General features: G+C 31.6%; 1 protein-coding gene across 5 annotated transcripts in view; it reads right to left on the bottom strand.

Moving 5' to 3' along the window:
* The window catches only part of LOC143063313 (diacylglycerol kinase beta-like), a 155,931-nt gene that overhangs the window by 63,983 nt on the left and 65,007 nt on the right, over positions 1–26,941 (bottom strand). For 4 of the 5 annotated variants that reach the window (XM_076235377.1, XM_076235375.1, XM_076235380.1 and 1 more), the window contains exons 8-14: positions 26,106–26,155; positions 22,242–22,316; positions 17,119–17,238; positions 15,898–16,015; positions 13,032–13,135; positions 11,102–11,218; positions 8,626–8,724 (exon numbers count right to left, since the gene is read on the bottom strand). In XM_076235377.1, coding sequence (XP_076091492.1) covers positions 8,626–8,724; positions 11,102–11,218; positions 13,032–13,135; positions 15,898–16,015; positions 17,119–17,238; positions 22,242–22,316; positions 26,106–26,155 — 683 coding nt within the window. The remainder of the gene's footprint in view (positions 1–8,625; positions 8,725–11,101; positions 11,219–13,031; positions 13,136–15,897; positions 16,016–17,118; positions 17,239–22,241; positions 22,317–26,105; positions 26,156–26,941) is intronic. The other variant, XM_076235379.1, reaches the window with a different exon arrangement.

Below are 26,941 nucleotides of genomic sequence, written 5' to 3'. Positions count from 1 at the left end.
GCACAGTTCAAATTAATTAGTTTAAAGTCTTCATTGACTATGTGTGAAAAATTCTTGTGCTGCAAAACCTACATAAACAGGGATTGGTGCATGTTTGTGAGAACCATAGATTTACCTTGGCTTACAAAAAACATAAGCTGAAAAACAGGATAAAAGAAAAGAATTAATTTTTCAAATTTAGATTTGAAAGAATGGAAATTCTTTCACTTTAATCTGTTTGTTAAGATTGTTATATTCTACAGGATAAAGCAAAAAAAGAAAAAAAGACCATATGAAGACCACAAATTCTCAAACAGTGGTGGTCCTTAGGTTTTGACCACCAAAATTGCAAAAGACCAAAGGACTGGCACAATTTCAGTATTTTCCAATAGAAATGATAGTGAAATCCAGCATGTTTCCCTCAAGGATCACCAAGGGAAAAAAGATTTCAAGAACTCTGAGACCAGTTTTCAAAATCTCACAACCTTTCAAAATTTTGAATCAAAAATGCAAAATTATTTCCATTTAGACCAGAAGATACTATTTGCTCATGATTTGTTGATATAGTAAACTGTCAATTGTGAAATTTGTTTTTACTTTCTGATCACATTTACCTCAGTTATGTTAGGGCACATCTAAGACATACCTGCCAAGTTCTAAAACCTTCAAAAGGGAAGTTCTCATCCTTGAGCCAGGACAGCTGAGAGGGAGATTTCCAGTGAACAACATTTTTGTTGTTTGCTGGGGAGACTCCAACTCAAAATGGGAGGGTTGGCAGGTATGATTTAAGATGGTATATAATTGCCTGTAATTTTGTTATCATAAACTTCATTTGAACTTTTGTGGATAGTTGTCTCATCATACGAATCATACCTCCTTATTTTTAATCTTACATTTTCCACCTGAGATCACTCTTGGTTTTGGTGGGGTTCATGTTGTACAGTTTTTAGTTTTCTATGTAGTTTTTTACAGACTTACTTGACTTTCATCATATTTAGTGTTTTTCGTGCCAAAAATAAATACCTCATTACTGATACTGATTTTTATTTCTATAAACTGTAAACCAACTAATTATCATGCAAGATTTAGTTTCTTGACTTTTTGCAAATAAAAAATCAATGTAAACTTTGATATCTCGAATATCTATCCTTATTTAACAGCATCAAGTTGTTTGAAATGCCATATAACGGACTAGAAGGGGCTAAACCTGAAATAAACTTAAAAGTATCTGTGAAAAATAATAAAATTGAGAATGGAAAAGGGGAATGTGTCAAAGAGACAATATCCCCACTAAACAGCAGAAAGCCTACAACGGGCCTTCAACACAGCAAGAATATACCTCTAACATGTGCTTAAACTTGCCCCTTAAAAAAAGTTGGTTTACAGTAAGTGATACTTGTCCATTCAAAAGACCATAAAATTCGTAAGGGTTCCACAGAACCCGGTGTCTCGCCTACTTTTTCTGTTAATCGCAGACTCAACAAAAATGAGGAAAAACATCAATAAAAATTTCCCTCACGATACTGTCTTTTGATTGAAAGAAGCTTCCAAGTTTGGTAAAAAAATCCAGGATAGTTTATGAATCTAATAAATGTTTTATAAACTTTAACTGCAGACTGTATGTAATGTTAACTGGAAGAAAAACTAAGTCCATTTATAAGTAAAATACGGAAAAAGTGAATTTTTTTTTTACAAAATTTACTTCTGAATAATATCTTATGATCAGAAATAAGCTTTTGTCTAACTTTGGTAGAAATCCAGGATAGTTTAAGAACATTATAAAAATTTTAAAAACTTAAACCACAGAGTAAATGTTTTGTTTCTGGCAAAAAAACTAAGTCCATTTATAAGTAAAATACGGAAAAGTGGAAATTTATTTTAACAAAATTTTCTTCTTGATACTATCTTATGATCATAAACAAGCTTCTGTCCAAGTTTGGTACAAATCAAGGATAGTTTATGAAAGTTATTAAAATTTTAAAAACTTTAACCACAGAGTGAATGTAATGTTTCCTCGCAGAAAAACTAAGTCCATTTATAAGTAAAATACAGAAAAAATGGAATTTTATTTTTACAAAATTTACTTCTGGATACTTTCTTATGATCATAAACAAGCTTCTGTCCAAGTTTGGTAGAAATTCAGTATAGTTTAAGAAAGTTATTAAAATTTCAAAAACTTTAACCACAGAGTGAATATTTGTGGACGCCGCCGCCGACGACGACGACGGAATGTAAAATCGCTTAGTCTCGCTTTTTCGACTAAAGTCGAAGGCTCAACAAAAATGTATGTTGGATAAATCCGAGTTTCCTTCCCTGACTTAGCATCTCAGCTGGTTCTGTTTTAACCATACCACTTTAAGGGGGGCATTATACAAATTATACAAAATTAAGAATCTTAATTCCTAAGTCAATGAAAAACTGTGCCATTTATCACAAATGCTAGATATAAGAAGATGTGGTATGAGTGCTCATGAGACAACTATCCATCCAACTCACAATTTTTAAAAGTTAACCATTATAGGTCAAGGTACAGTCTACACTGCTCTCCCTCAAAATTAAGTCAAATACAAAAACCTTTAGTGAGCAAGATTAAATACCCCCATGCCCCCATATAATACAGTCAAAGCTTACAGTCACATAGTTGGCATCCAGAAAACAATGTTTTGCACAAACAAAATCTTTTTTAGTAACTTTAACCTTGACCTCTGACCTCTTATCAAGAGTGATCTTACCCTCATTGTGTGTAATAATACATTTAAATAAGGTTGCAATCCCATATGAAGTATTTGATTAAACATCTACATACCACAGTTTTGCACAAATTTCTTTCTTTTTTTAGTAACTACAATCTTGAACTTTGACCTTCAAATCAATTAAGTGTGACCAAACATTTATCATGTGAGATTGCAATCCCATATAAAATATTTGACTAAACATCTTCAAACGACTTTATTTTTTACAGATTTTGTTTCCATTTTTGTACTTTGAACTTGTGTCTTATAAATTAGCAAACATTGAATAAATTTCTCAATATATAGCATTACAATAATCATGGTCATCTGGAATGAATACTATACATAATAATAAACAATGGTAGAAATAATCTAAACTGAAAAAGGACTAGCAAATAAAAAGCTTCTACATTCCTCCCCCAAAATGTCTCACCTGAAAACGTTCTTTATCTGCAACAGTGTCAATAAAATATATATAATATGGTGTGTGTTTTTCATTTAGACTATCCTGTTATACAAGAGTGCACACACTGAAATGTCTCGCCTTCTTTACTAATCATTGATATTATGTTGATAGTCCTAAGTATAAAGCGTTATTACAACTGTCACATAAACTTAACATTAAACAAGATAGTTAAACAAAGACCAATGAACCATGAAAATGAGGTCAAGGTCAAATGAACCATGCCAGGCAGACATGTACAGCTAACAATGCTTCCATACAACAAATATAGTTGACCTATTACTTATAGTTTAAGAAAAATAGACCAAAACACAAAAACTTAACACTGTCCAATGAACCGTGCAATTGAGGTCATGGTCAAATAAAACCTGCGGGACTGACATATAGATCATAATATATTTCCATACACCAAATATAGTTGACCTTTGGCATATAATATTAGATAAAAAGATCAAAACTTAAAAACTTAACTTTGACCACTGAACCATGAAAATGAGGTCAAGGTCACATGACATCTGCCCGCTAGACATGTACACCTTACAATCATTCCATACAACAAATATAGTAGACCTATTGCATAAAGTATGAGAAAAACAGACCAAAACACAAAAACTTAACTATAACCACTGAACCATGAAAATGAGGTCAAGGTCAGATGACACCTGTCAGTTGGACATGTACACCTTCCAGTCCTTCCATACACCAAATATACTAGCCCTATTGCTTATAGTATCTGAGATATGGACTTGACCACCAAAACTTAACCTTGTTCACTGATCCATGAAATGAGGTCGAGGTCAAGTGAAATCTGTCTGACGGGCATGAGGACCTTGCAAGGTACGCACATACCAAATATAGTTATCCTATTACTTATAATAAGAGAGAATTCAACGTTACAAAAATTCTGAACTTTTTTTTCAAGTGGTCACTGAACCATGAAAATGAGGTCAAGGACATTGGACATGTGACTGACGGAAACTTCGTAACATGAGGCATCTATATATAAAATATGAAGCATCCAGGTCTTCCACCTTCTAAAATATATAGCTTTTAAGAAGTGAGCTAACACCGCCGCCGCCGCCGCCGCCGCCGCCGTAGCCGCCGCCGCCGGATCACTATCCCTATGTCAAGCTTTCTGCAACAAAAGTTGCAGGCTCGACAAAAACCTGAATAAGGAAAATAAATAAGAATGTGTCCATAGTACACCACTCATACTTCATTTGCTATGTTAAGTGGATTGAAAAATTGGGTCAAAACTCTAATTTGGCACTAAAATAACATGTGTACTAATTTTTAAACTGATTGGACTTCAACATCATCAAAACCTATCTTGACCAAAAACTTTAACTGGTAGCGGATCAGAAAGACGAACAGACTCACAGACCGAAAAAACATAATGCCCCACCTAGGGGCCTAAAAAACTGATTCTGCCACTAATGCTGCTTGAAGAAAAACTTATAGGTGTCATTCAATCAAGTATGAGTTCTGGTACATTTGATCTGATTCAAATTAATAACAAGTCAGGTAAACTAGTGTTTTATTTCATTTTTTTTCTATTAACAAAATTCTTATGTCAATAATTAGTTTTGGGAATAATGTGTACAAAAACAAGTTTGTTTTTTGGGATTTCTTAAAGAGACAAGAACAAGGCACATAAAACAAGAGTGCACACACTGAAATGTCTCACTTCTTTACTAATAATTGATATTATGTTGATAGTCCTAAATATAAAGCTTTATTACGACTGTCACATAAACTTAACATAAACCAAGAAAACTAAATATTGACCTTTGAACCATGAAAATGAGGTCAAGGTCAGAGAAACCATGCTAGGCAGGCATGTACAGCTAACAATTCATCCATACAACAAATATAGAACTTTGACCTATTGCTTATAGTTCAATAAAAACAGAACAAAACACAGAAAATTAACACTGAGCCATAAACTGTGAAAATGAGGTCAAGGTTAAATGAAATGTGACTGACATAAAGATCATAAAATATTTCCAAACACCAAATATAATTGACCTATTGAATATATTATCAGAAAAAAAGACCAAAATTCAAAAACTTAACTTAGACCACTGAACCACGAAAATGAGGTCAAGGTCAGATGACACCTACCAGCTAGACATGTACACCTTACAATCATTCCATACACCAAATATAGTAGACCTATTGCATACAGTATGAGAAAAACAGACCAAAACACAAAAACTTAACTATAACCACTGAACCATGAAAATGAGGTCAAGGTCAAATAACACCTGCCAGTTGGACATGTACACCTTACAGTGCTTCCATACACGGAATATACTAGACATATTGCTTATAGTATCTGAGATATGGACTTGACCACCAAAACTTAACCTTGTTCACTGATCCATTAAATGAGGTCGAGGTCAAGTGAAAACTGTCTGACAGGCATGAGGACCTTGCAAGCTACACATACTAAGTATAGTTATCTAATTACTTATAATAAGAGAGAATTTAACATTACAAAAAATCTTAACTTTTTTTTCAAGTAGTCACTGAACCATAAAAATGAGGTCAAGGTCATTGGACATATGACTGACGGAAACTCCGTAACATGAGTCATCCATATACAAAGTATGAAGCATCCAGGTCTTCCACCTTCTAAAATATAAAGCTTTTAAGAAGTAAGCTAATGCGGACGCCACAGCCGTAGGAGCACTATCCCTATGTCGAGTATTCTGCGACAAAAGTCGCAGGCTCGACAAAAATTGTTACACAGCTGATAAATATTTGACAGAAACCTAACAATAGATGTTTAACCTTAAGCAGTATTTGTGGGAACAATTCAATTCTAAATGCATTGCATAAATAAATGAAGATACAATTCCCCACTTGAAAATTACGGAAAATTCAGGGTGCGGTAATTGTAAATTTAGCAATATTTCATTTAAAAAGGAACATTACTCTAGAACAATAGAATAGACATTCATCAAATTCAAACTTGTTGGGCTGTAATAAGAATTTTGTATAAGTTTAATCACATTTGGTTGAGGGAAACTAAGATAAAGAACAGAAACTAATTTTGAGACTTCCTAAGAGATGATATTGTACAAATAGACAAGGACAAAACTTAATGCCCCCTCAGTTGCGGCAAGGCATAAAAAGAATCAAAATCATATTCAGATTTTGATGAACATATTTTGAATAATTCAGAATTATATTTAATAGAACACATAAATTATGTGACATAATACTGCGCAATACAGTATCCCCTCAAACATTTGGCAGGTCCAATATTATTAAGGTTGAAATCGAAAAGCCATCATAAAAATCCTGAATGAAGGTATGGATGGATGCAATGAAGTAGAAAGTGAAATAGCATACACATGTAGTTTTCTTTTTTTTTAATAGTAAATCTATGAAAAGTGTAAATCTGATTGTATATATATTTTAGCAGTATATAATTGATGGAGCAGGTCTTTTGATTGTATATATATTTTAGCGGTATATAATTGATGGAGCAGGTCTTTTCAGGTGAGACAAGTAAACAAAACCATGCAGCAGCTACAAAGCATGTATAAAAGACTTACCCAGTACCCCTGTAAACAAACAAACAAAATCAATCATGCATGACACACAACAAAACATGCAGTAACAATATGCATAAATATTTGTTAAGCTGCAGACTGTTACAATCATGTGATACTAGTCATTGTCTATCTTCCTTCCTACCCCCTACATTAAACATACCGTTAGTTTCTTAATTTGTAATTATAAATTTGGCTGGCACATCAAGAAGTTCAAATAGATATTCAAAGATATTTTCTAATGTCATAATAAATGTACAAATTAGGGACTTTTTAATAAGTTTAAGAAAGAAGTTTGAGATAGTCTCTGATGAAACAATTTAAAAGATAAATTTCTAGTTTTAAAACTGACATTACAAAATAACAATGACAGATTTTCATGTTGATCTTGGAAGTTTCATGACAGCAAAAAAAGATGATGGCCAGCACAATTTTGTTTTCACTTCTTTAGGATGCCAAACAAGTCGAGTTTTCTTTTTCTTTTCTAAAACATTTGATTCATGCTTTAAATTTCTTGTTATCATATTTGGAAAAAAAAACATCATTTAAAATGTCATCTAGAAAAAGACGCTTTTGACAAATTCCAATTAAGAAAAAAAAAAACACTTTTATAACTTAAAAATATTTAGAATGAAATATTAAAAATAGATTTGTCTTCAAAAGATGAGCAAGAAGATATCAATTACTCCAAAACCCTTATATCCAAAATGATACAGAAAATAAAAGTTATGTAACAAACTATCACCATGATTATAACAGCTGACTGCAGGACTAATTTGGTTTCCTGTCACTTGGAGTGTCTATTAGAACGACAACAGACAGAATATATTGTACAGCATAACTGCTTCTAGTAATGTTCCAAACTTAAAAAACTTGACACATACTGTGAATTCATTGTTATTCATCAGATATCTTTTTACCGGGTACAAGTGAACCACAAATTAAAACGTTGTGCATATTACATTTTTTTAGACTTGTACACAGTCTTTGGCAAATCCATAGAATAAAAAAAAAATCAGAAAAAATTGAATTGATACACAATTTAGGAAAATAGGTATCTTAGAAAAATATTAAATCCACAATATGTTATGTATGCAGTGCTTGAACTTCTATTCCAATTTTCCATTAAATATTTGCCCCATGATTTGGTAAGATATCCAAGTATCAGGAAACCTACCAATATGTACTAATTACTCCTATATTGGGTGGATTTGTTGGTTTACAAGCTTTAAATCAAGGGGAATGAGCTTGGTAGGTGATGTGTCTAACAAATGCATTGCTCTACACCAGGATTATCTTAAATTTTTGTGTCAATATTTCAGGGATATTTTCCTCTTCCAATATATACAGGATGTGATTTATTTATCTACATGTTCTCAATAAAATTAATCCTTCTTTACAATGATATTACTTATACATGTATTGATATGCTAAGCCAAAACAACATGTGCTTTCAGAATTTTTAACCTATTATCGAGGTTTAAAGCACTTTGTGAAATATTTGAAATATTTTTTTTTTAGCTAAACATACGAAGTGCAAAACCATTTTTTTCCCCAACCTATATATCCTTATTTTAGACAGAAACCTGAACATAATATTTTTGTAAAATTTACAAGTATCAAAGCAAGATATATGTCCAATAAATCTACTTTTGGTTGAGACAGAAATATACTAAAATACTAATACATGTAATTCCATGTTTAGTATGTAAATAATCATTAAATAGGGTTACCTATAAATCATTTGATTAATAAAATAATCTTAAAGACAGATTTATTCAGGGTAAAATAGACAGATAATTTTACAGTACAACAAACACCCAGTTAATCTAGACAACAAATACAGACCAAGATACCAGTACAGAGTTATGTCCCTTTGACTACCTACCAGAACAGCTGGACAGACACAGGTTGGAGGTAATGTATGTTCACGGAATTCTCCTAGATCACATTCTGGTTTGACAAGTGGGGCACATTTGTTGTGTAGCTGTAAAACATCAAAATACACTTATCAAGTATGTTAAAATGACTATACATTTGTTGTGTAGCTGTAAAACATCAACATACACTAATTGACTATACATGTGTTGTGTAGCTGTAAAACATCAACATACACTTATCAAGTATGTTTATATGACTATACATGTGTTGTGTAGCTGTAAAACATCAAAATACACTTATTACGTATGTTTATATGACTATACATGTGTTGTGTAGCTGTAAAACATTAAAATACATGTATCAAGTATGTTTATATGACTATACGTGAGTTGTGTAGCTGTAGAACATCAACATACACTTATCAAGTATGTTTATTATAAGTTATCTACGTTCCTATCCTTTGCATTAAAAATTGTAAAACAGACTTGTATGCTGATGATACTACTCTTCATAAATCAGGGAAAAGTATAGAATATTTACATGATGATGTTCAAGAAGATTTATGCAGAGCTGAAGAATGGTGCAAAATGAATAATATGTTCATCAATACCAAAAAAAAACAAAATGTTTGGTTACTGGAACAAGTCAGAAGTTATCAACCCAATCTTTTCAACCAAATTTAGTTATAAATTCAGAAACCCACTACAAAATTCATTATGTGAGAAATTATTAGGTGTTAAAATTGACAGCACACTTAGCTGGAAAAAACAAATTGATCAAATTTGTGCTAGCATTTCATCAAGAACATACCTTCTTTCTAAATTAAAGAAATTTTTAGATATTAATGCCAGGAAAGCATATTATAATGGGTATATTCTGCCTCTCATCAATTACTGCTGTATTGTTTGGGGAGAATGTAAAAATGAAAGGATAGTAAGAATATTAAAACTTCAAAGCAGCAAGATTAATTCTTGATGCAGACCAATTATCCCCATCAGCCCCCTTATTTAAAAAACTTAGATGGATGACAGTAGAAAACAGAATCAAATACCACAAATATCTATTGCTATTTAAATGTATGAGAAAAGAAGCACCACAGAACCTATTTCAAAAGTTTCAACTCATATCTGTTAATAATCCTTATGCTTTAAGGGGTGTTACTCAAGTTAATTGGATAGTTCCAAAGTCAAAAACTGAACTGTTCAAAAAATCTTTTGCTTATTCTGGATCAGTTTTATGGAACAGACTACCATATGAAATGCGTAAAGTGAAAAACACTTACTCTTTTAAACAAATTATAAAACAGTCCCAATATTCAGTCTGAAACTATTACTCTTTTTTTTGAGAATGTATGATTTTAATGATTTTAATGATTTGTATATATATATATCTATTTGCTACATGCAATCTGTAACTGTTTTATATGTTTTAATCATGGTACATGTAAATTGAACTATTATATCTATACAATTGTGTTTATATGTTGTATGTTTTTTTTCTTCTTATTATTTTTTTTTTCACTTGCATTGTATATGAGGGCCTCAGGGAAGAAAAGTAATTGTAACTAACTGTGTGTACCCTCTTTAAATAAAGAGTTTATTATTTTCATTGTAATTATTATATTATTATTATTTTGAAATTGTCATTTTTCAGTGTAGATAATGGATCTTAATTCTACACTAAATAAAACCTTTTCTATTTTTCTATACTCAGAACATATTGTAAAGACACGACTCTACTATTGAAGACTTGACCTACAGGTCTTATTTTTTTATTGGTGTTATTTCCCTCTTTGCCATATATCTTACATGGTACAAGTTTATCCATTTGCACAATTGTGGTGCTATTGTGTGACATTAAATTTTTCAGGTTTTCTGTTTGTTTTTTAGTAATCAAGCTTGTTTTAGCGCTTGACACTTATATGTTTAAGAATCCAGTTACTTTGAAGTATCTGTATTTTAAGTACGGATACTGTTTATAGCAGTTTTTATTACAAGAGGCTGTCAGAGCAACAGCATTTATTTGTGTCCTGGCATTTTTCAATATCACAAGAACCATAACTCCTGAACAGTGAAAGCAAAAATCGTCAATATCAAACTTGACCTCCATTTTGTTATTCATTACAGTAACAACATATTAAAATTTGAAAAGCTTTAGTTGAACTGTTCATGAGTTAAAGCATGGAAATGACTGGAAAGACCATTTTTCAAACTTTCAAGAACCATAACTCCTAAACGGTAAAAGTCAAAATTGTCATTATTGTACTTGACCTCCATTTTGTTGTCAGTAACAACATATTTAAGTTTTAAAACCTTTGGTTGAACAGTTCATGAGCAAATGCATGGACAACATTTGGCTCCCGTCTGGTCACACACCCACCTGACCAACCGCTGTACATACCCTAATCAATAACCAACATTTTTCTCGAAAATCCTGTGAAAAATTGTAATTCTGGTATTAACACCATCTACAAATATACTTACTGTCACGTGACACCAGCGACAATGTAGTCCTGTCACACCATTTAAAGTCTTTACGGATTTCTTACATTTATCACATTTTCCTGGACAATTTCCTTCCACCCAGTGATGGTTCATCACCTGTTAATTATCAAAAAAGTATATCATATCATTATACATCTATAGAAAACTTGGAACATTATATACATCTGTATGATGTACAATACTAAGTCATGCAATAACAAACTAAACAATTTGTTTTAAATTTTTCTTTAAAAAATAACTCTGTGTTAACAATCTATAACTTTTTTTGATATGAAACAGTTTATTTTTTTTTAAATATTCACTGTGTTTAAATGACTGTAAATGTCCTCATATGTTCATTCATATATTTTACTACAAGTTCACAATATCTGTGTCCATGGATTGATGAAAATCTATGAATTTAATTACTGAAACATATATTAGTTAGCGCTTCATTATAAATCCACTCAATAATAAAAACAGTTTTTATTTCTTGGCACATTTTTCATATGGCATGACAAAATTTTTTCATGAACAAGAAAATGTTGCTTGGAATCGGTCCACAGATGTTGAACTGAATCTTACTTTTACCGCAGAGATTTATGAATATATGAACGTGAATTCAAAGCCTATTAAAAAGGTAAGGCTAATTATACATGTTGATCTGATTGAACAAATGCAGCAATCCTTAAAGTGTTGATGTTATAACCACCTTCACAACAAATTATATTGTTATCCTTAAATTAAAAGTTTTTTTGCTGTATAAAAAAACACTCAATTCTCGATGTAAACTTTCCAATAACACAATTTATACACGACTTATTACCACAATCCATGCTCCTAAAACGATACTGCACACGAGTAAACAAATATTCTTCTAAAATATTATTCCAACTACTTGGAACAAGGCAACACATATTCTTCTAAACATTAAACAAACTACATCTATTCTATTTATTAGGAGGAGGTGATGTACAACATAGAAATGTAGTACAACACTCCCAAAGATTTTTGTGATATTTAATGAATGGGAATTAGGGTGGGTTGGAGTGGAAAAAGGCAGGCACTTTAGATTTATGTGAATGAAATAGGACTTGTGGGGATGGAAGTTTTTCTTTAAATTTTATGTGATATTTAATGAATAAAACAAGACAAAGAAAAGGAAAACTTTGAAAAGTTATGGCCTCAAAATTCTGAACATTTTGTAGCTAATATAAGTGAATACTGCTTAAAATATAATTTTAAGTGGGAAAATATGAGTGGTTGCCATGGTAACGTACACTCTTTTTTTTGGGTTGTTAAGCGTAGTAAAAACTTTCAAAAATCAGCTAAATCACCACAATTCAGTGCCTGATTATGAATAGAATCTTGCATTTTTCATTAATGTTCATATGTATCAAATTTGGCTGACATGCAATCTTCACTTAAATGAAGCTTAAACCAAGTTGTATCAATGTTACATATAAACATTAATAAAAAATGCATGATTCTATACATAATCAGGCTCTGAATTGTGGTGATTTAACTGATTTTTGATAGATTTACTACGCTTAACAATAAAAAAAATAGAGTGTTCGTTACCATGGCAACCACTCATATTTTCCCACTCAAAATTATTTTTTGAGCATTATTCATTTACTGCTTCTACTAGGCCAATTACAGATAAAATCTGGAACCCTCATATATCACATGTATATGGCAGCTTGGTTCTTATAAAGAGCTGTACTTAAATATTGATTCCTTAAATTTCTCCATCTATGAAATATTTAATTAACATTTTGTGGTCAGGCGGTCTAAAGAATTTCAATTCATAAATAAGTTCATGATATAATGAAATGTGGCTTCATTAATATTAACTGTTATACCTACACACAGACATAAGTTCCCATCACAAAAATCTATGGTCGCATTGTGTATTTAAGTGTTTTACCTGCGGTCTGTTTACCTGTGATGTTTTTTTAGATTTGACATACGTAGTTATACAACAGGCTGGAGCTCTCTGAACACATCTTTCGTGTACTGTGTATTTACAAACTGCAATGAGAAAACACACAAAAAATCATTAAAAACAATGTAAAAGTGACTTTTGTGGTTTGTTGGATCATTTTTTGTTTTGAAGCTTGAATTTCTAAAGTGTATCACTTAATTTGACATGTAAATCATAGGACTAATTTTTTATATTAGGTACCAATTTTTTGTGGTTTTTATAAATAATACACCTTATCAATAATCTTTAATAAAAATGGGAGACTACTGTCAGATGAATTTAATAGGTGCAAACAAAATAGAGTGTGTGAAATTCTAGAAATATTTAGGATTAGTTCTTACTAATACTGGAAAATTTAATGCAGCTAGAAAAAACCTATATGATAAAGGACTAAAGGCTTCTTTTAAATTTTACAAAAACATTAAGTCATGTTCTCCATCTATTAAGACTATCATATATTTGATCACACCATCAAACCAATAGCTTTATATGGCTGTGAAATATGGGGTATGTTAAATTTGACTCCAAAAAGAAGAGCCATGCATCTTTTTGAAATCTTCAAAGATTGTGAACCTGATAAATTAAATCTTAAATTTTGCAAGTATGTTCTTGGTGTCTCCAAAAACAGCACAAAAATTGGAGTTATATCAGAGCTAGGTAGATTTCCTTTAATATATAAACATAGTAATTCAAATGTTTATGTATTAGCACCACCTTGAAAACTTGCCCACTGATCTCTTAAGTGATGCTTATATTGAAAGCTCCTCTGACAAAGCTGTTGCTAATCAATCATGGTATGCAAACATAAAGTTTTTTAGTGAAAAACTTGGTTTAAATTTAGCACTTTGTAAAAAACTCAGTAAAAATAAATTCAAAATTTTACTTAGAAAATGTATCAAAACTGATTTTTTAACATATTGGAGCCATCAAAAAGACTTAATAAAAAAAAGATGATCACAGTAAATTGAGCAACTACTTTAAATTTAAACATAATTTCCTTTTTTAAGATTACTTTAATATTAAGAACAGAGATAAGAGAGTTATACTAACTAGATTTAGAATAAGCAATCATTGTCTCCGCATAGAGAGAGGCCGTTACGAACGAAAAATTGATGAACATGGAAAAAATATTACACTGCCAAGATCAGAGAGAACATGCCAGTTTTGTTCAATGAACTCGGTTGAAGACGAAGAACATTTTTTATTTAAATGTACCCTTTATAATAAAGAGAGAAAAACCTTTCTAGATGAACTCTTTACAAAATACCCATATTTATCCCAAATATCCGATAGTAATCTGCTTATTTGGTTCATGTCATACGATAGCCTTCATTTTAACTCTAAATTATGTGAATTACTATCCTTATTTTACACATTGAGAAACTAAATATTTGCTTAACTGAAACTTATAAAAAACTTATTTATAGTCTTCACCAGTTCATTGTCACATTATACTTGAATTGGTTTATTTTCTTTTCTGGGCAGTAAGAGTTATCCTTCGTTCCATATATACAATGTAGGCAACTGACTCTCCTCATAAAATAAAAAAAAAATACATTTATATCTGTATTTTTATTGTATTTCATTTTTCATTTACATGTTGTACTGTTAAATCAATCATCCTTATTCAGAACGAGAGTTGTATGTGTGAGTGTATGTGAGTGGGAGAGAAAGGCTTTTTATTTTTACTTTATGTGATTACATGCTTGTTATGAGCCCTATGATTAGGAAATAAAATATCTTTATCTTATCTTTATCTTTAATCCCGGCTGACTCAAGAACCTGTGCCGCTTGAACTATTGACGTCAATCTACAATCACTTTTCCATTGTGGAGCGAGATATTTTGTATTATGACGTCAAAATTTTACGGAACCTGTGTGTTATCCAGTAATGGCAGACAAATAGCGATAAGGTGTATTCACAAAATGAGAGTTCAGAACTATTTGTAAATTATGCATTGTATCAAAGAACAGTATTGATTAGATACTAAAGACTATATCTCAATTAGTCGTTAATCGTTTAGGTATAGAGGTAACCATGTAAAGGTAACCATATAAAGGTAAGTTTATAAATCTAGTAGGTATATTATGAAATCAAGTTACACATTGAGGTACCAGTTCATTCAGTGTCTTTTTCAAGGTCAAATGAATGTTCATATCCAAATGTGTTGTGTAATTTACATTTTGTGTAACTTACATGTACACCACTGTCCACACACTTTGTTTGCCTATACACTCATTAATGTATAGCGCTGTGTTATATTTACAGTGTGTAACTTACATGTATATTTACATTTTAAGGAACTGACTTGCACATTGATATTTTGTGTAACTTAAATAACCCTTTTTTGCATATGTTGTGTGTGACTTACATTTTGTGTAACTTACATGTACATTTACATTTTTTTGTAACTTACATACACAGCACAAACCTTGTTTTCCTACACTCATTAACATATTGTGTAGTGTGTGATTTACTTGTTGTGTAACTTACATGTACAGCACAACCCTTGTTTTCCTACACTCATTTACATATTGTGTAGTGTGTGATTTGCTGGTTGTATAATTTACATGTACATTTACTTGTTGTGTAACTTACATGTACAGCACAACCCTTGTTTTCCTACACTCATTTACATATTGTGTAGTGTGTGATTTGCTGGTTGTATAATTTACATGTACATTTACTTGTTGTGTAACTTACATGTACAGCACAACCCTTGTTTTCCTACACCCATTAACATATTGTGTAGTGTGTGATTTACTGGTTGTATAATTTACATGTACATTTACTTGTTGTGTAACTTACATGTACAGCACAACCCTTGTTTTCCTACACCCATTAACATATTAAGACACAAATTACAGTAAGCTGGTCTCCCAAAGTGTTTTAATCTCCAGACATGTGTTCCATCATCTTGTACATTCTGTTATTTTAAATAGAAAAAAAAAACATTTAAAACTGTCATGTCATCAATAATAACTATACATTCTATGATTTGTAATGGTTGTACCTTCAGAGTCTTTTTCAATTAGTTGTATTCTATTGTCATGTTTAAGAAATGACTAATATTAATTTTGCCTGACTGTCTGTTGTTCAAGATTCACAGTAATATAGGCTTGTAATAAAGGAGTAGGTCCCTTATTTGGCCCCAAAATTTAGCAGTTTTACAAAATTGTTAAAATGTAAACTTCTAGTTATCTATTGGAAAGAAGAATGGTTCTGCTACATAAATATGTGCTGTTTTTGACAATACAATGCACATATATCGTGTACTAGCAACATAAAGTCATGCTAAATTACTGAAATCTTCACAATTTTGGAATTTTAGTTAAATTTTTGACGGTTTTTGTCTTAAATGAAAGTGGCCGCATTTGTGTTCATTCATAATATTGAATTGTAAGTTGTATTTGATAATAATACATAACATATATAAGGGTTGAGGATGAACAAGGATGCGGCCACTTTCATTTTTGACAAAAACGATCTGAAAATTGACATTTTTTGGCATATTTGATAGATTTTTCATATTTAAGCTAGAATCGGAGCCTTTTAATGACAAAATAATTTAAAATCTTTCACATACAATAATTGAATCAATTGAAATAGACACTTAAGTGTTAAAAAAAGTGTTCAAAATCTTTTGTCAGATGAACCTGAAATTTGAGGCCAAACTTGGCCCTTACCGGACCGACTCCTTTATGAATCTACAGTTAATATATTATACAGTGCCTTTATTTAAAACACACATAGATTGATTTTTGTTCCGAAACAACTCATGCTCCAAACTTATCTATCACGATATATAATACAACCCTTTACAAGTCAAACATTATTGTCTTGTCTTTAAAAACATAAATGCAGATATGGTATGGGCTTTGCTCATTGTTGAAGGCCATAGTGACCTATAGTTGTTAATTTCTATGTCATTTTGGTCTCTTTCGGAGAGTTGTCTTATTGACAATCATACCACATCTTCTTTTTTATAAGAATTCTGAATTGACAATGACATATTTGAATATATCGTACTGTATCTAATCCTAGTAAGACTAGTAAAGGTATGGTTGTCATCCCTCCTCTCTTCCATTCCTCCAACGATACTGTACCATCAGAATCATAATCTATCTCTATCATCATATCTTGTAAAATCTAAAAATAGAAAAACAATCTATCTTGTAAATCTATCAATAGAAAATAATTAATCTTTATCATCATAATCTTGTAAAATCTAAAAATAGAAATTGACAGACAGATCCACTCATCAGACATTTTAACTGGATTTCAGTTAGATATTGACTGCCAGATTTGAGTCAACTGACAATAATTAAACACCATATGGTGTCCTTTAGTTGTTTATAATATTTATGTTTCTGACTCTGGTGAGAGTTGTCTCATTGCCTATCATACCACATCTTCCTATTTTTATATTTACATATTGTGGATTATTTTTATTATTCTTTTTCTTGGATTTTGTAGGTACAGGTAAACCACAAATAAAAAGTTTAACAAGTGACAAATTTTCATTAAGCTTGTATGCAGACTTTTACAAAACCATGAAATTAAGTATCCTCGGATATACAATCTTTTCTCATCCACCAAAATTGGTACCCAAAAAATAATTAAACCACAATATATCTGATTTAAATAAGAATAACTGCTTTTAGACTCTTTAATGATTAAATTCTGGTTTTTTGAATACCTGATATTAAACCTGGTTTACACAAGTGCAGATAGGTTAACAACAAACCTATGATTAAAAAACCTATTTAATCATAAAAATAGACATGTTACAAACTTCAATGATTACTAGAACACATCCGCGAAATCGCGGGCATATACAGCTTGTGAACTGTTGTAGGATGATTTTTTGTAAAAGATATTATGTATGGAGAATTTCATAAGGGAGCTACCATTTGATTTTTATGGGGGGGCTAGGATGAAAAATTTTGTCCTGCATTTTTTTTTAGTTGTAATCTCTATCCTACCTTTTTATTTTTCACTCTATTCGGTCCTGCCTTTTTTTTTATTAGTTTATCCTGACTTTTTTTACCTAAATAGTCATCCTGCCTTTTTTTTTTGCAAAGTGTCTCATCCTGCCTTTTTTTTTACTCAAAACTCCTGTCCTGCCTATTTTTTTCAAATTTCATCCTAGCCCCCCCATAAAAATCAAATGGTTTCCCTAAAAGGTATCAAAAGCCCTCTCCTTTTTTCCAAAGTCTGATATTTGTTTCCTTAGATCTGTTAAATTCAATTATTTTCGTGTTTCTGGTCTCAGACCACAATTATTCTTCTCCTTTGCTACAATGCATCTTTTGGTAAAAGTCAAATTAGATTAAAAATTTGCACCGCTTCAAACATGAAATAAATGTAACTGCTTATATATAGATCATTATTAGTCTTATAAAATATGCTTCTATGACAATCCATCAGTGCCTTTTCTGTTGAGAGCCTTATTAACCTGCCAATGATAGGATATGAATCTTGTATAAATGACTAAGACCGACTAAGGTTAATATGAGGGGTGGTTGGAGGGGTCCTGATCCTGAAATTCTGGGCTTAAAAACATGAAATTCCAAGATGCAGAATTTAAAGAAATTCATATCCCGAAATCCCCAATTCCCAAGCTTAAAACCACCCGATCCTGACATCCTGAAAAAGGTCCTGCCTCCCACTAATCTCTACCCTACTTTCATTTTTGCCAAATCACTACTTTGACTTTCAACAATAATTTTTTATGCCCCATTTATGGGCATTATGTTTTCTAGTCTGTGCATCTGTGCGTGCGTTTGTTTGTTCCTTCGCTCGTCCGTCCGTCTGTCCCGCTTCAAGTTAAACTTTTGGTTAAGGTAGTTTTTGATGAAGATGAAGTCCAATCAACTCGAAAATGGGTAAATATAGTGCCGATGTGGCATCAGTGTGCTATGGACACATTCTTGTTTCCACATGTTTTACTTATTTTAATATATATGCAACTGGTATGATCCCTTAAATAGTAAACATTTCAAACAAAACAGTAGACAGAATACAGAGAGTCTCTATATATTAAAGTAGTATAATCGTAGTTTACATGTAGATAAATGCACAAAATAATTGTCCACACTAAGGAGGTGTTATAGTTGTGGTTCTTGCGGTCTAAACACCATGATATGGAGAACGCTCTGATTGGCTTATTTATTTTTGATTTTTGTTATCTATCATACGATTGGTTGTACTTGTGCATGTTTCAAACAGGAAGTCTTATCTATGACTAAAAGTCAGTCTGATGAAAGAATCAATTACTGGACTCCTTTTTTGGCGTTTTTCTCCAAAAATATCTCAATCTGAATTATCATAAGAATGAATGACAAATGCGACTATGCATGTAGCCTATAGAACACAGACGCATGATGATTAATTTATCGTGGAAGGAAGAGAAGTGACACACAAAATGAGGTCTTCTCGTTTAATAGTAAAGATAAGACAACTCATACATTTGTATTATCAATACGAATAAATTGTGCACATAAAATTTTGACAACTCCCAAACAACTATCAATAAGTACATAAAACTTTTCATATATTTAAAATTTTCTAGTTTATATTAAACTCGTAAATTTAAAAGATGAAAAAAATGATGATACAGTAAAATTTCATCAAAAATAATATCAAATTTTTATTTTAATTTGAATGTGATTATATTGTTATCTAACATATCATCACTTTAATATAAAATATTGATGGCCTGAAACTAAATAAACTCCACAGTGATGTGTCAGTCACCTGTTTAATGTTGGGCTAGTGTTATGGGGCTTTGCTACTAACATGAGGATAAACAAGGTTACATCTACAATTCACATGGATGCCTCTCTCACTATCATTTTCTATGTTCAGTGGACCATGAAATTGGGGTTAAAACTCTAAATAGGCAATAAAAATTAGAAAGATCATATCATAGGAAACTAAGTTTCAAGTTGATTGGACTTCAACTTCATTGAAAACTACTTGACCAAAAACTTTAACCTGAAGCTTGATAAACAGACAGAGGAAGGCTGAGTGAACAGACAAAAGAATACACAGACTGAAAACTATTAAACGGAACAAAAATTTATGTTTTCCCACAACTAGTATTTGAAAGATCACTTTCATGGTATAGGTGATTTGCATATCATGTCAAAAAAGTTGCTTCTGTCAGAAAAAGTCAACACAATTTTGAAAACAAATAAATGCACAGTTTGACTATCTTTGCAATATAACTAGAATGTTTAACACATGGGGTTGTTCAAAAAAGTCTTTCATTCTTTATAATTATAAATGAAGCTGCATTTTAATTTATATCAATCTTAATAGCTGCTTCAAGAAGTGCATGTTTAATCAAAATGTACAACTGGTTATTTGTATTTTTGTCTCATTGCTACGCCTTTAATTAGAGCAGAACAATTATCTGTGCCATAAACAAACAGATAATGTTACAAAATAGTATGTCATTTTAGTTCAAACCAAAGTGTATGTTAAACCTCATAAAATAACAGTAAAGAACTTGTTAAAATATACACTGTATACAACTCCACTAGATTTTAATCATTTATTAGAATATGATGCTGTTGCTTGTGGTAAAATATTCTGCAAAAAGGGCCATTACGTGGTAAAATCCTGATTAATTTAAGCCCCCATGAATTATTTTTAATCAATCAATCGAGCAAACAAGCAATTATATGTTCACCTCATTTATCTATAAGTTAAGAGACAGTAGCACAGAATAAAACAGTTCATGAAAAAACACATTTGAAGAATAGGAACTTTAGAATCGGTTAAAATAAAATAGGAGGTCTTTTTTGACTCATCTAACACGAGATAGCATAGGTTTATTCTTTAGTCTGTATGTATAGTCAGGGGAAGATTTTAAAAGGGGGTTCCCAACCCAGAAGAAAGGGGGGTTTTCAACTATATGTCCCCATTAGAAAACTAGAGGCTCTCAAGAGCCTGTATCGCTCACCTGACTCTAGTTGGGTTTTTGAAATCATATAAAAAAAGATAAAATTTGGCCATTATGTGGTAAAATCCTGATAAATTTAAGCCCCCATGAATTATTTTTAATCAATCAATCGAGCAAACAAGCAATTATATGTTCACCTCATTTATCTATAAGTTAAGAGACAGTCGCACAGAATAAAACAGTTCATGAAAAAACACATTTGAAGAATAGAAACTTTAGATTAGGTTAAAATAAAATAGGAGGTCTTTTTTGACTCATCTAACACGAGATAGCATAGGTTTATTCTTTAGTCTGTATTCTCATAGGGTCCTTTCTTAAACCAAGTCCCCCAGCTGTCGGCCACTCTTGGATGATGGATCAGCTACAAAGTAACAACACTTGGTCAGCATCTCCTTAGGAACATTCATGCTATGTTTGGTTTCATTTTATTCATTCCATTCAGTAGTTCTCTAGAAGAGGACATTTGAATGTATTTCTCATAGGGTCCTTTCTTAAACCAAGTCCCCCAGCTGTCGGCCAGCTTGGATGATGGATCGGCTACAAAGTAACAACACTTGGTCAGCATCTCCTTAGGAACATTCATGCTATGTTTGGTTTCATTCCATTCATTCCATTCAGTAGTTCTCTTGAAGAGGACATTTGAATGTATTTCTCATAGGGTCCTTTCTTAAACCAAGTCCCCCAGCTGTCGGCCACTCTTGGATGATGGATCAGCTACAAGGTAACAACACTTGGTCAGCATCTCCTTAGGAACATTCATGCTATGTTTGGTTTCATTTTATTCAGTAGTTCTCTAGAAGAGGACATTTGAATGTATTTCTCATAGGGTCCTTTCTTAAACCAAGTCCCCCAGCTGTCGGCCAGCTTGGATGATGGATCGGCTACAAAGTAACAACACTTTGGCAGCACCTCATAAGGAGCATTCATGCTATGTTTGGTTTCATTCCATTCAGTGGTTCTCTAGAAGAAGTTCAAAATGTAAAAAGTTAACGCCAGCGGATGAGGACGACGGACGCTAAGTGATGAGAAAAGCTCACTTGGCCAAAGGCCAGATGAGCTAAAAAAGGGGTCTCAATCCCTGGAACCCTCTCCCTGGATCCACCACTGATAGTTGTCTCTTAGCAATCATACCATATGTTTGTATTTGAATATTTATCCTTTCTATGTGAAGTATACTTACAGGTTTAAGTTCAGAAACATCCCAGCCTAAATATTCTGCCACTGACATCATCTGGTTTACAATACAATCCAGTTCCTATAAAAATAAAATCACAAACATGTTTAATATCATAAAGACATAATCACAAACATGTTTAAAATCATATGGACATAATCAATAACATGTTTAATATCATATGGACATAATCACTAACATGTTTAATGTCATAGAAATCATCACAAACATGTTTAAAATCATATGGACATAATCACTAACATGTTTAATATCATATGGACATAATCACAAACATGTTTAATATCATATGGACATAAATCACAAACATGTTTAATATCTGTAGTTGAATTATCAAAATAATAAGCACTAATTCAAGTTCTCCATTTACCAAAATTACAGTATGTATAAGGCCATACATTGGGCAGTGGTGGTTGTGTGGTCCAAGATGTCAAACTACTGGTACTACCCTGTCAACACTGAGATTGAGAGTTTGTAAAATACTTTCTAAATTAAATTGGTGTTTGGTCTGATACAAATTTAAGCTAGCTTTCTGTGACAAAAATTTTATATTCTAAGCAAAAATTGCAAATTGGTTTAAACTCAGTAAACCTTTAATCAAATTCTAAAGCTTCTAAATTTAAAGTTATGAAATTTCTACTTTTACCTTGATTACTGCACCTTAATTTGTATAATTCCTATAATTAAGCCTTATCAATTTTCCAGCAAAATTGATTCAATGAAGGCAGCACTCGGACCCCCGCAAAGTGGAAAGGGATTACTGTTGCAAAACTTGTTTCCCAATCCACTGTAAATAAATATGTTTAAACTAAACTAATGATATTCAATTTCAATGTTATTCAGCCTTTTTGAAGTTTTTCATATCATCAATTCAAATGTATACCTGTGTTACAATTTAATTATTATTCATAAATTCAATACAATTTGTACATATAATATCTTCCCTAAATTCAGTACTTTTTTTCGTTTTTATGTTTAATTTTGAACAGTATTTACCAGAAGGTAAAACCACTTGTCATATTTTTATTAAAATTCAGTGCTGTAAAATTAGTCATATCTTTGAAATGATTACATACATGTAATACCTTATGGGTTTTTTACTGCTTGATTGGAGATAATAGTAATGATATTGGCTTTCATTAAAAGTTAGATGATACTCATTGGAGCAATCAAACATCATGTCAACACCATCACAAAACAAACAAAAAACAAATTGTTCACAAACCCCTATATAAAACCTAGAGATTGAACAATATCAAACACATTTAATATTTACAAGCATACTGAAATAATACATTTTAAAAAGCACAATTAAATTTACTTTTGATTATTTTTTTTTTCCTAGTAGAACTTAGTAAAAAGTGAATTGAACCAAAATAAACCAGATGCTTCACAGGGTGCAGCTTTATACGACTGCAGAGGTTGAACCCTGTACAGTTTGGGCAAGTATGGACACAACATTCAAGCTGGATTCAGCTCTAAATTTGGATTGTGATTAAATAGTTGACACAGCATAGGTTTCTGACAAAGAATGAATGTGGTCTAATGAACTTAATTTTTTTATTTTTTTTTTTTTTTTTGCCTTTGAGCAATTCACTATGCTGTTGAATATTAATCTTCTCAAAAAAATGTTTGAAGAAATTATCTTTTTATTTATGAAATCTGAAATGAGAAAAATTGCCCCCAACCCCCTCCCCCCCCCCCATTTTTTTTTCACATCCCCCTCTCCCTTATTCCAAAACTTATCTCAATTCAAGTTTCTAATGGAGTTTGCAACAATAAGTACTCATTTAAATACATCATAAAATATTAAAATGTAAAAAAAAATGCTTTGTTATCACTGAATGGTAAAGATTGTTTTAATTTATCAGTTGGTAGTAAAAGTGAATATACATTGTATATTTGTAAAACAATGATTTAAGTTAATTCAACTACTATTCTGGACAAAGAAAGATAACTCCAATTGAAAATTTCTTGATATTGCTCAATATTGTGCAATTAGATATTTCTTGCTATTGCACAATACTGTGCAATTGAAAATACTTGCTATTGCACAATACTGTGCAATTGAAAATTTCTTGCTATTGCACAATACTGTGCAATTGAAGATTTCTTGCTATTGCTGAATACTGTGCAATTGAAAATTTCTTGCTATTGCACAATACTTAATATAATAATTTTGGATCCTGATTTGGACCAACTTGAAAACTGGGCCATAATCAAAATCAAGTAAATGTTTAGATTCAGCATATCAAAGAAGCCTAAGAATTCATTTTTTGTTAAAATCAAACTTAATTTTGGACCCTTTGGACCTTAATGTAGACCAATTTGAAAACTGGACTAAAAATTAAGAATCTACATACACAGTTAGATTCAGCATATCAAAGAACCTCAATTATTCAATTTTGATGAAATCAAACAAAGTCTAATATTGTACCCTTTGGGCCTCTTATTCCTAAACTGTTGGGAACAAAACTCCCAAAATCAGTTCAAACCTTCCTTTTATGGTCATAAACCTTGTGTTTAAATTTCATTGATTTCTATTTACTTATACTAAAGTTATTGTGTGAAAACCAAAAATAAAGCTTATTTTGGCCCTTTTTGGCCCCTAATTCCTAAACTCCTAAACTGTTGGGACCAAAACTCCCAAAATCAATCCCAACCTTCCTTTTGTGGTCATAAACCTTGTGTCAAAATTTCATAGATTTCTATTTACTGAAACTAAAATTATAGTGCGAAAACCAAGAAAATGCTTATTTGGGCCCTTTTTGGCATCTAATTCCTGAACTGTTGGGACCAAAACTCCCAAAATCAATCCCAACCTTCCTTTTATGGTCATAAACCTTGTGTTAAAATTTCATAGATTTCAATTTACTTATTCTTAAGTTATAGTGCGAAAACCAAATGTCTTCGGACGAGGAGGAGGATGCAGATGACGACACCAACGTGATACCAATATACGACCAAAAAATTTTCAATTTTTGCGGTTGTATAAAAACTATAATATTATCTGTGAGTCATGGTATAACCATAACTTTAAAAGTTAGTCAGCTCTGAATTGCCAATTTGACAGTTGTAAATGGAGTTCTACTTGTGACACATAGGTAAGCCAGTAAAATAGATAAAGGCAGAACATTAAAGATTCAAAATATATATTAAGGCATTCAACAATGGACCAACACCCATTTCATGTCAGACCATCAATTATTTGTTTTATCTATCCACTACTTAGGGACTAATTGAAGCAGTCAGTACAGTAAAGGTAGCTTTATTCCTTAAGTTAATAGTTGTGATTAAATAATACAAACAAAAGTTCTGATGAAGAGAACAGTATGTTGCCATCGAAATTTTGTTTGGTTATTAGCTGGATTGCTGTCTCATTGTTGTATAGACCAACTCTTTTCATTCATGCTCAACATAACAAGTTTAAATTGAAACAAATGAAACTGCAAGCTACTGCTCACTGATGATAGCCCTGGCACAAGCAGATAATTTTAATAGTGTTAAAATATATATATATATATATATATATGTGTTCACTTAACAGGAAGTTGTTGAGTGATGAATCTAAAAACACATCACACAATATAGCTGACTTATATAAACCCAGAAACTAAATTTCAGAAATCCTTGTATTGTTGTTCCTGAGAAAGATGCGACGAAAAATATTCATGGGATGGAAGGATAGACTGATGGACTGATGGACAGACAGACAGAGGTAAAACACTATACCCCCACTTTTTTAAAGCAGGGGTAAACTAAAGATCATTGTGCTCAATGTGAACATATCTCTTCGTTTGCATCCCAATTTTCAGAGCGTAACATGTATGAATGTAATCTCTAAATACTTACACTGCTGTCAAGGAGACCGTTACCATCGGTGTCATATAACCTGAACATAACTGAAATAAACCATTGTAATACATGTATAAGTCAAATTCTAATAAAGGTTGAAAACTGAAAGCTATAAATTAGTCTGATTATCAATTTCATATCAGTAAAAAAGAATGTGTCCATAGTACAAGGATGCCATTCCACTATCAATTTCTATTTTCAGTGGACAATGAAATTGGGGTAAAATCTCTAACTTGGCATAAAGGTAAGAAAGATCATGTCATAGGGAACATGTTTTAAGTTTCAAGTTGATTGGACTTCAACTTTATCAAAAACTACCTTGAACAAAAACTTAAACCTGAAACCGTTCAGATGGAAGGATGGTGGGGCACAAAAACTGAAATATTCTCAGCAATAAAATATAATCTTAAATCAAAGTTCTGTGAACATATTGTGGAGGAAAACCACAATTGAAGTGGAAAAATTTTCCATCCCTTTTTACATACTTTCTACACATTTAAAGACATAATTCATAAATTTTTAATTGATTTATATATCTCTGAAATTATTAATGCTATATACACCTAAAAAAGATGTGGTATGATTGCCAATGAGACAACTCCACAAGAGACCAAAATGACAAAGCAATTAACAACTATAGGTCCCCAAACAGCCTTCAACAATGAGCAAAGCCCATACTGCATAGTCAGCTATAAAAGGTTGTACACCTTTCTGTTTCTATTAATTCAAACTTGGGTTACTGTTAGACCCTGTTCACACTAGCATTTTTTTTTAACGATCTAATTTGAATCGATCTAAATAAAACCAGTTAGCGTTCACATTATCTTTAATCA

This window comes from Mytilus galloprovincialis, chromosome 2 (assembly GCF_965363235.1).
Source record: "Mytilus galloprovincialis chromosome 2, xbMytGall1.hap1.1, whole genome shotgun sequence".
Classification (NCBI taxonomy): Eukaryota; Metazoa; Mollusca; class Bivalvia; order Mytilida; family Mytilidae; genus Mytilus; species Mytilus galloprovincialis.
Note: the sequence above shows the minus strand (reverse complement) of the source record. Positions and strands in the feature narration are given on the sequence as shown.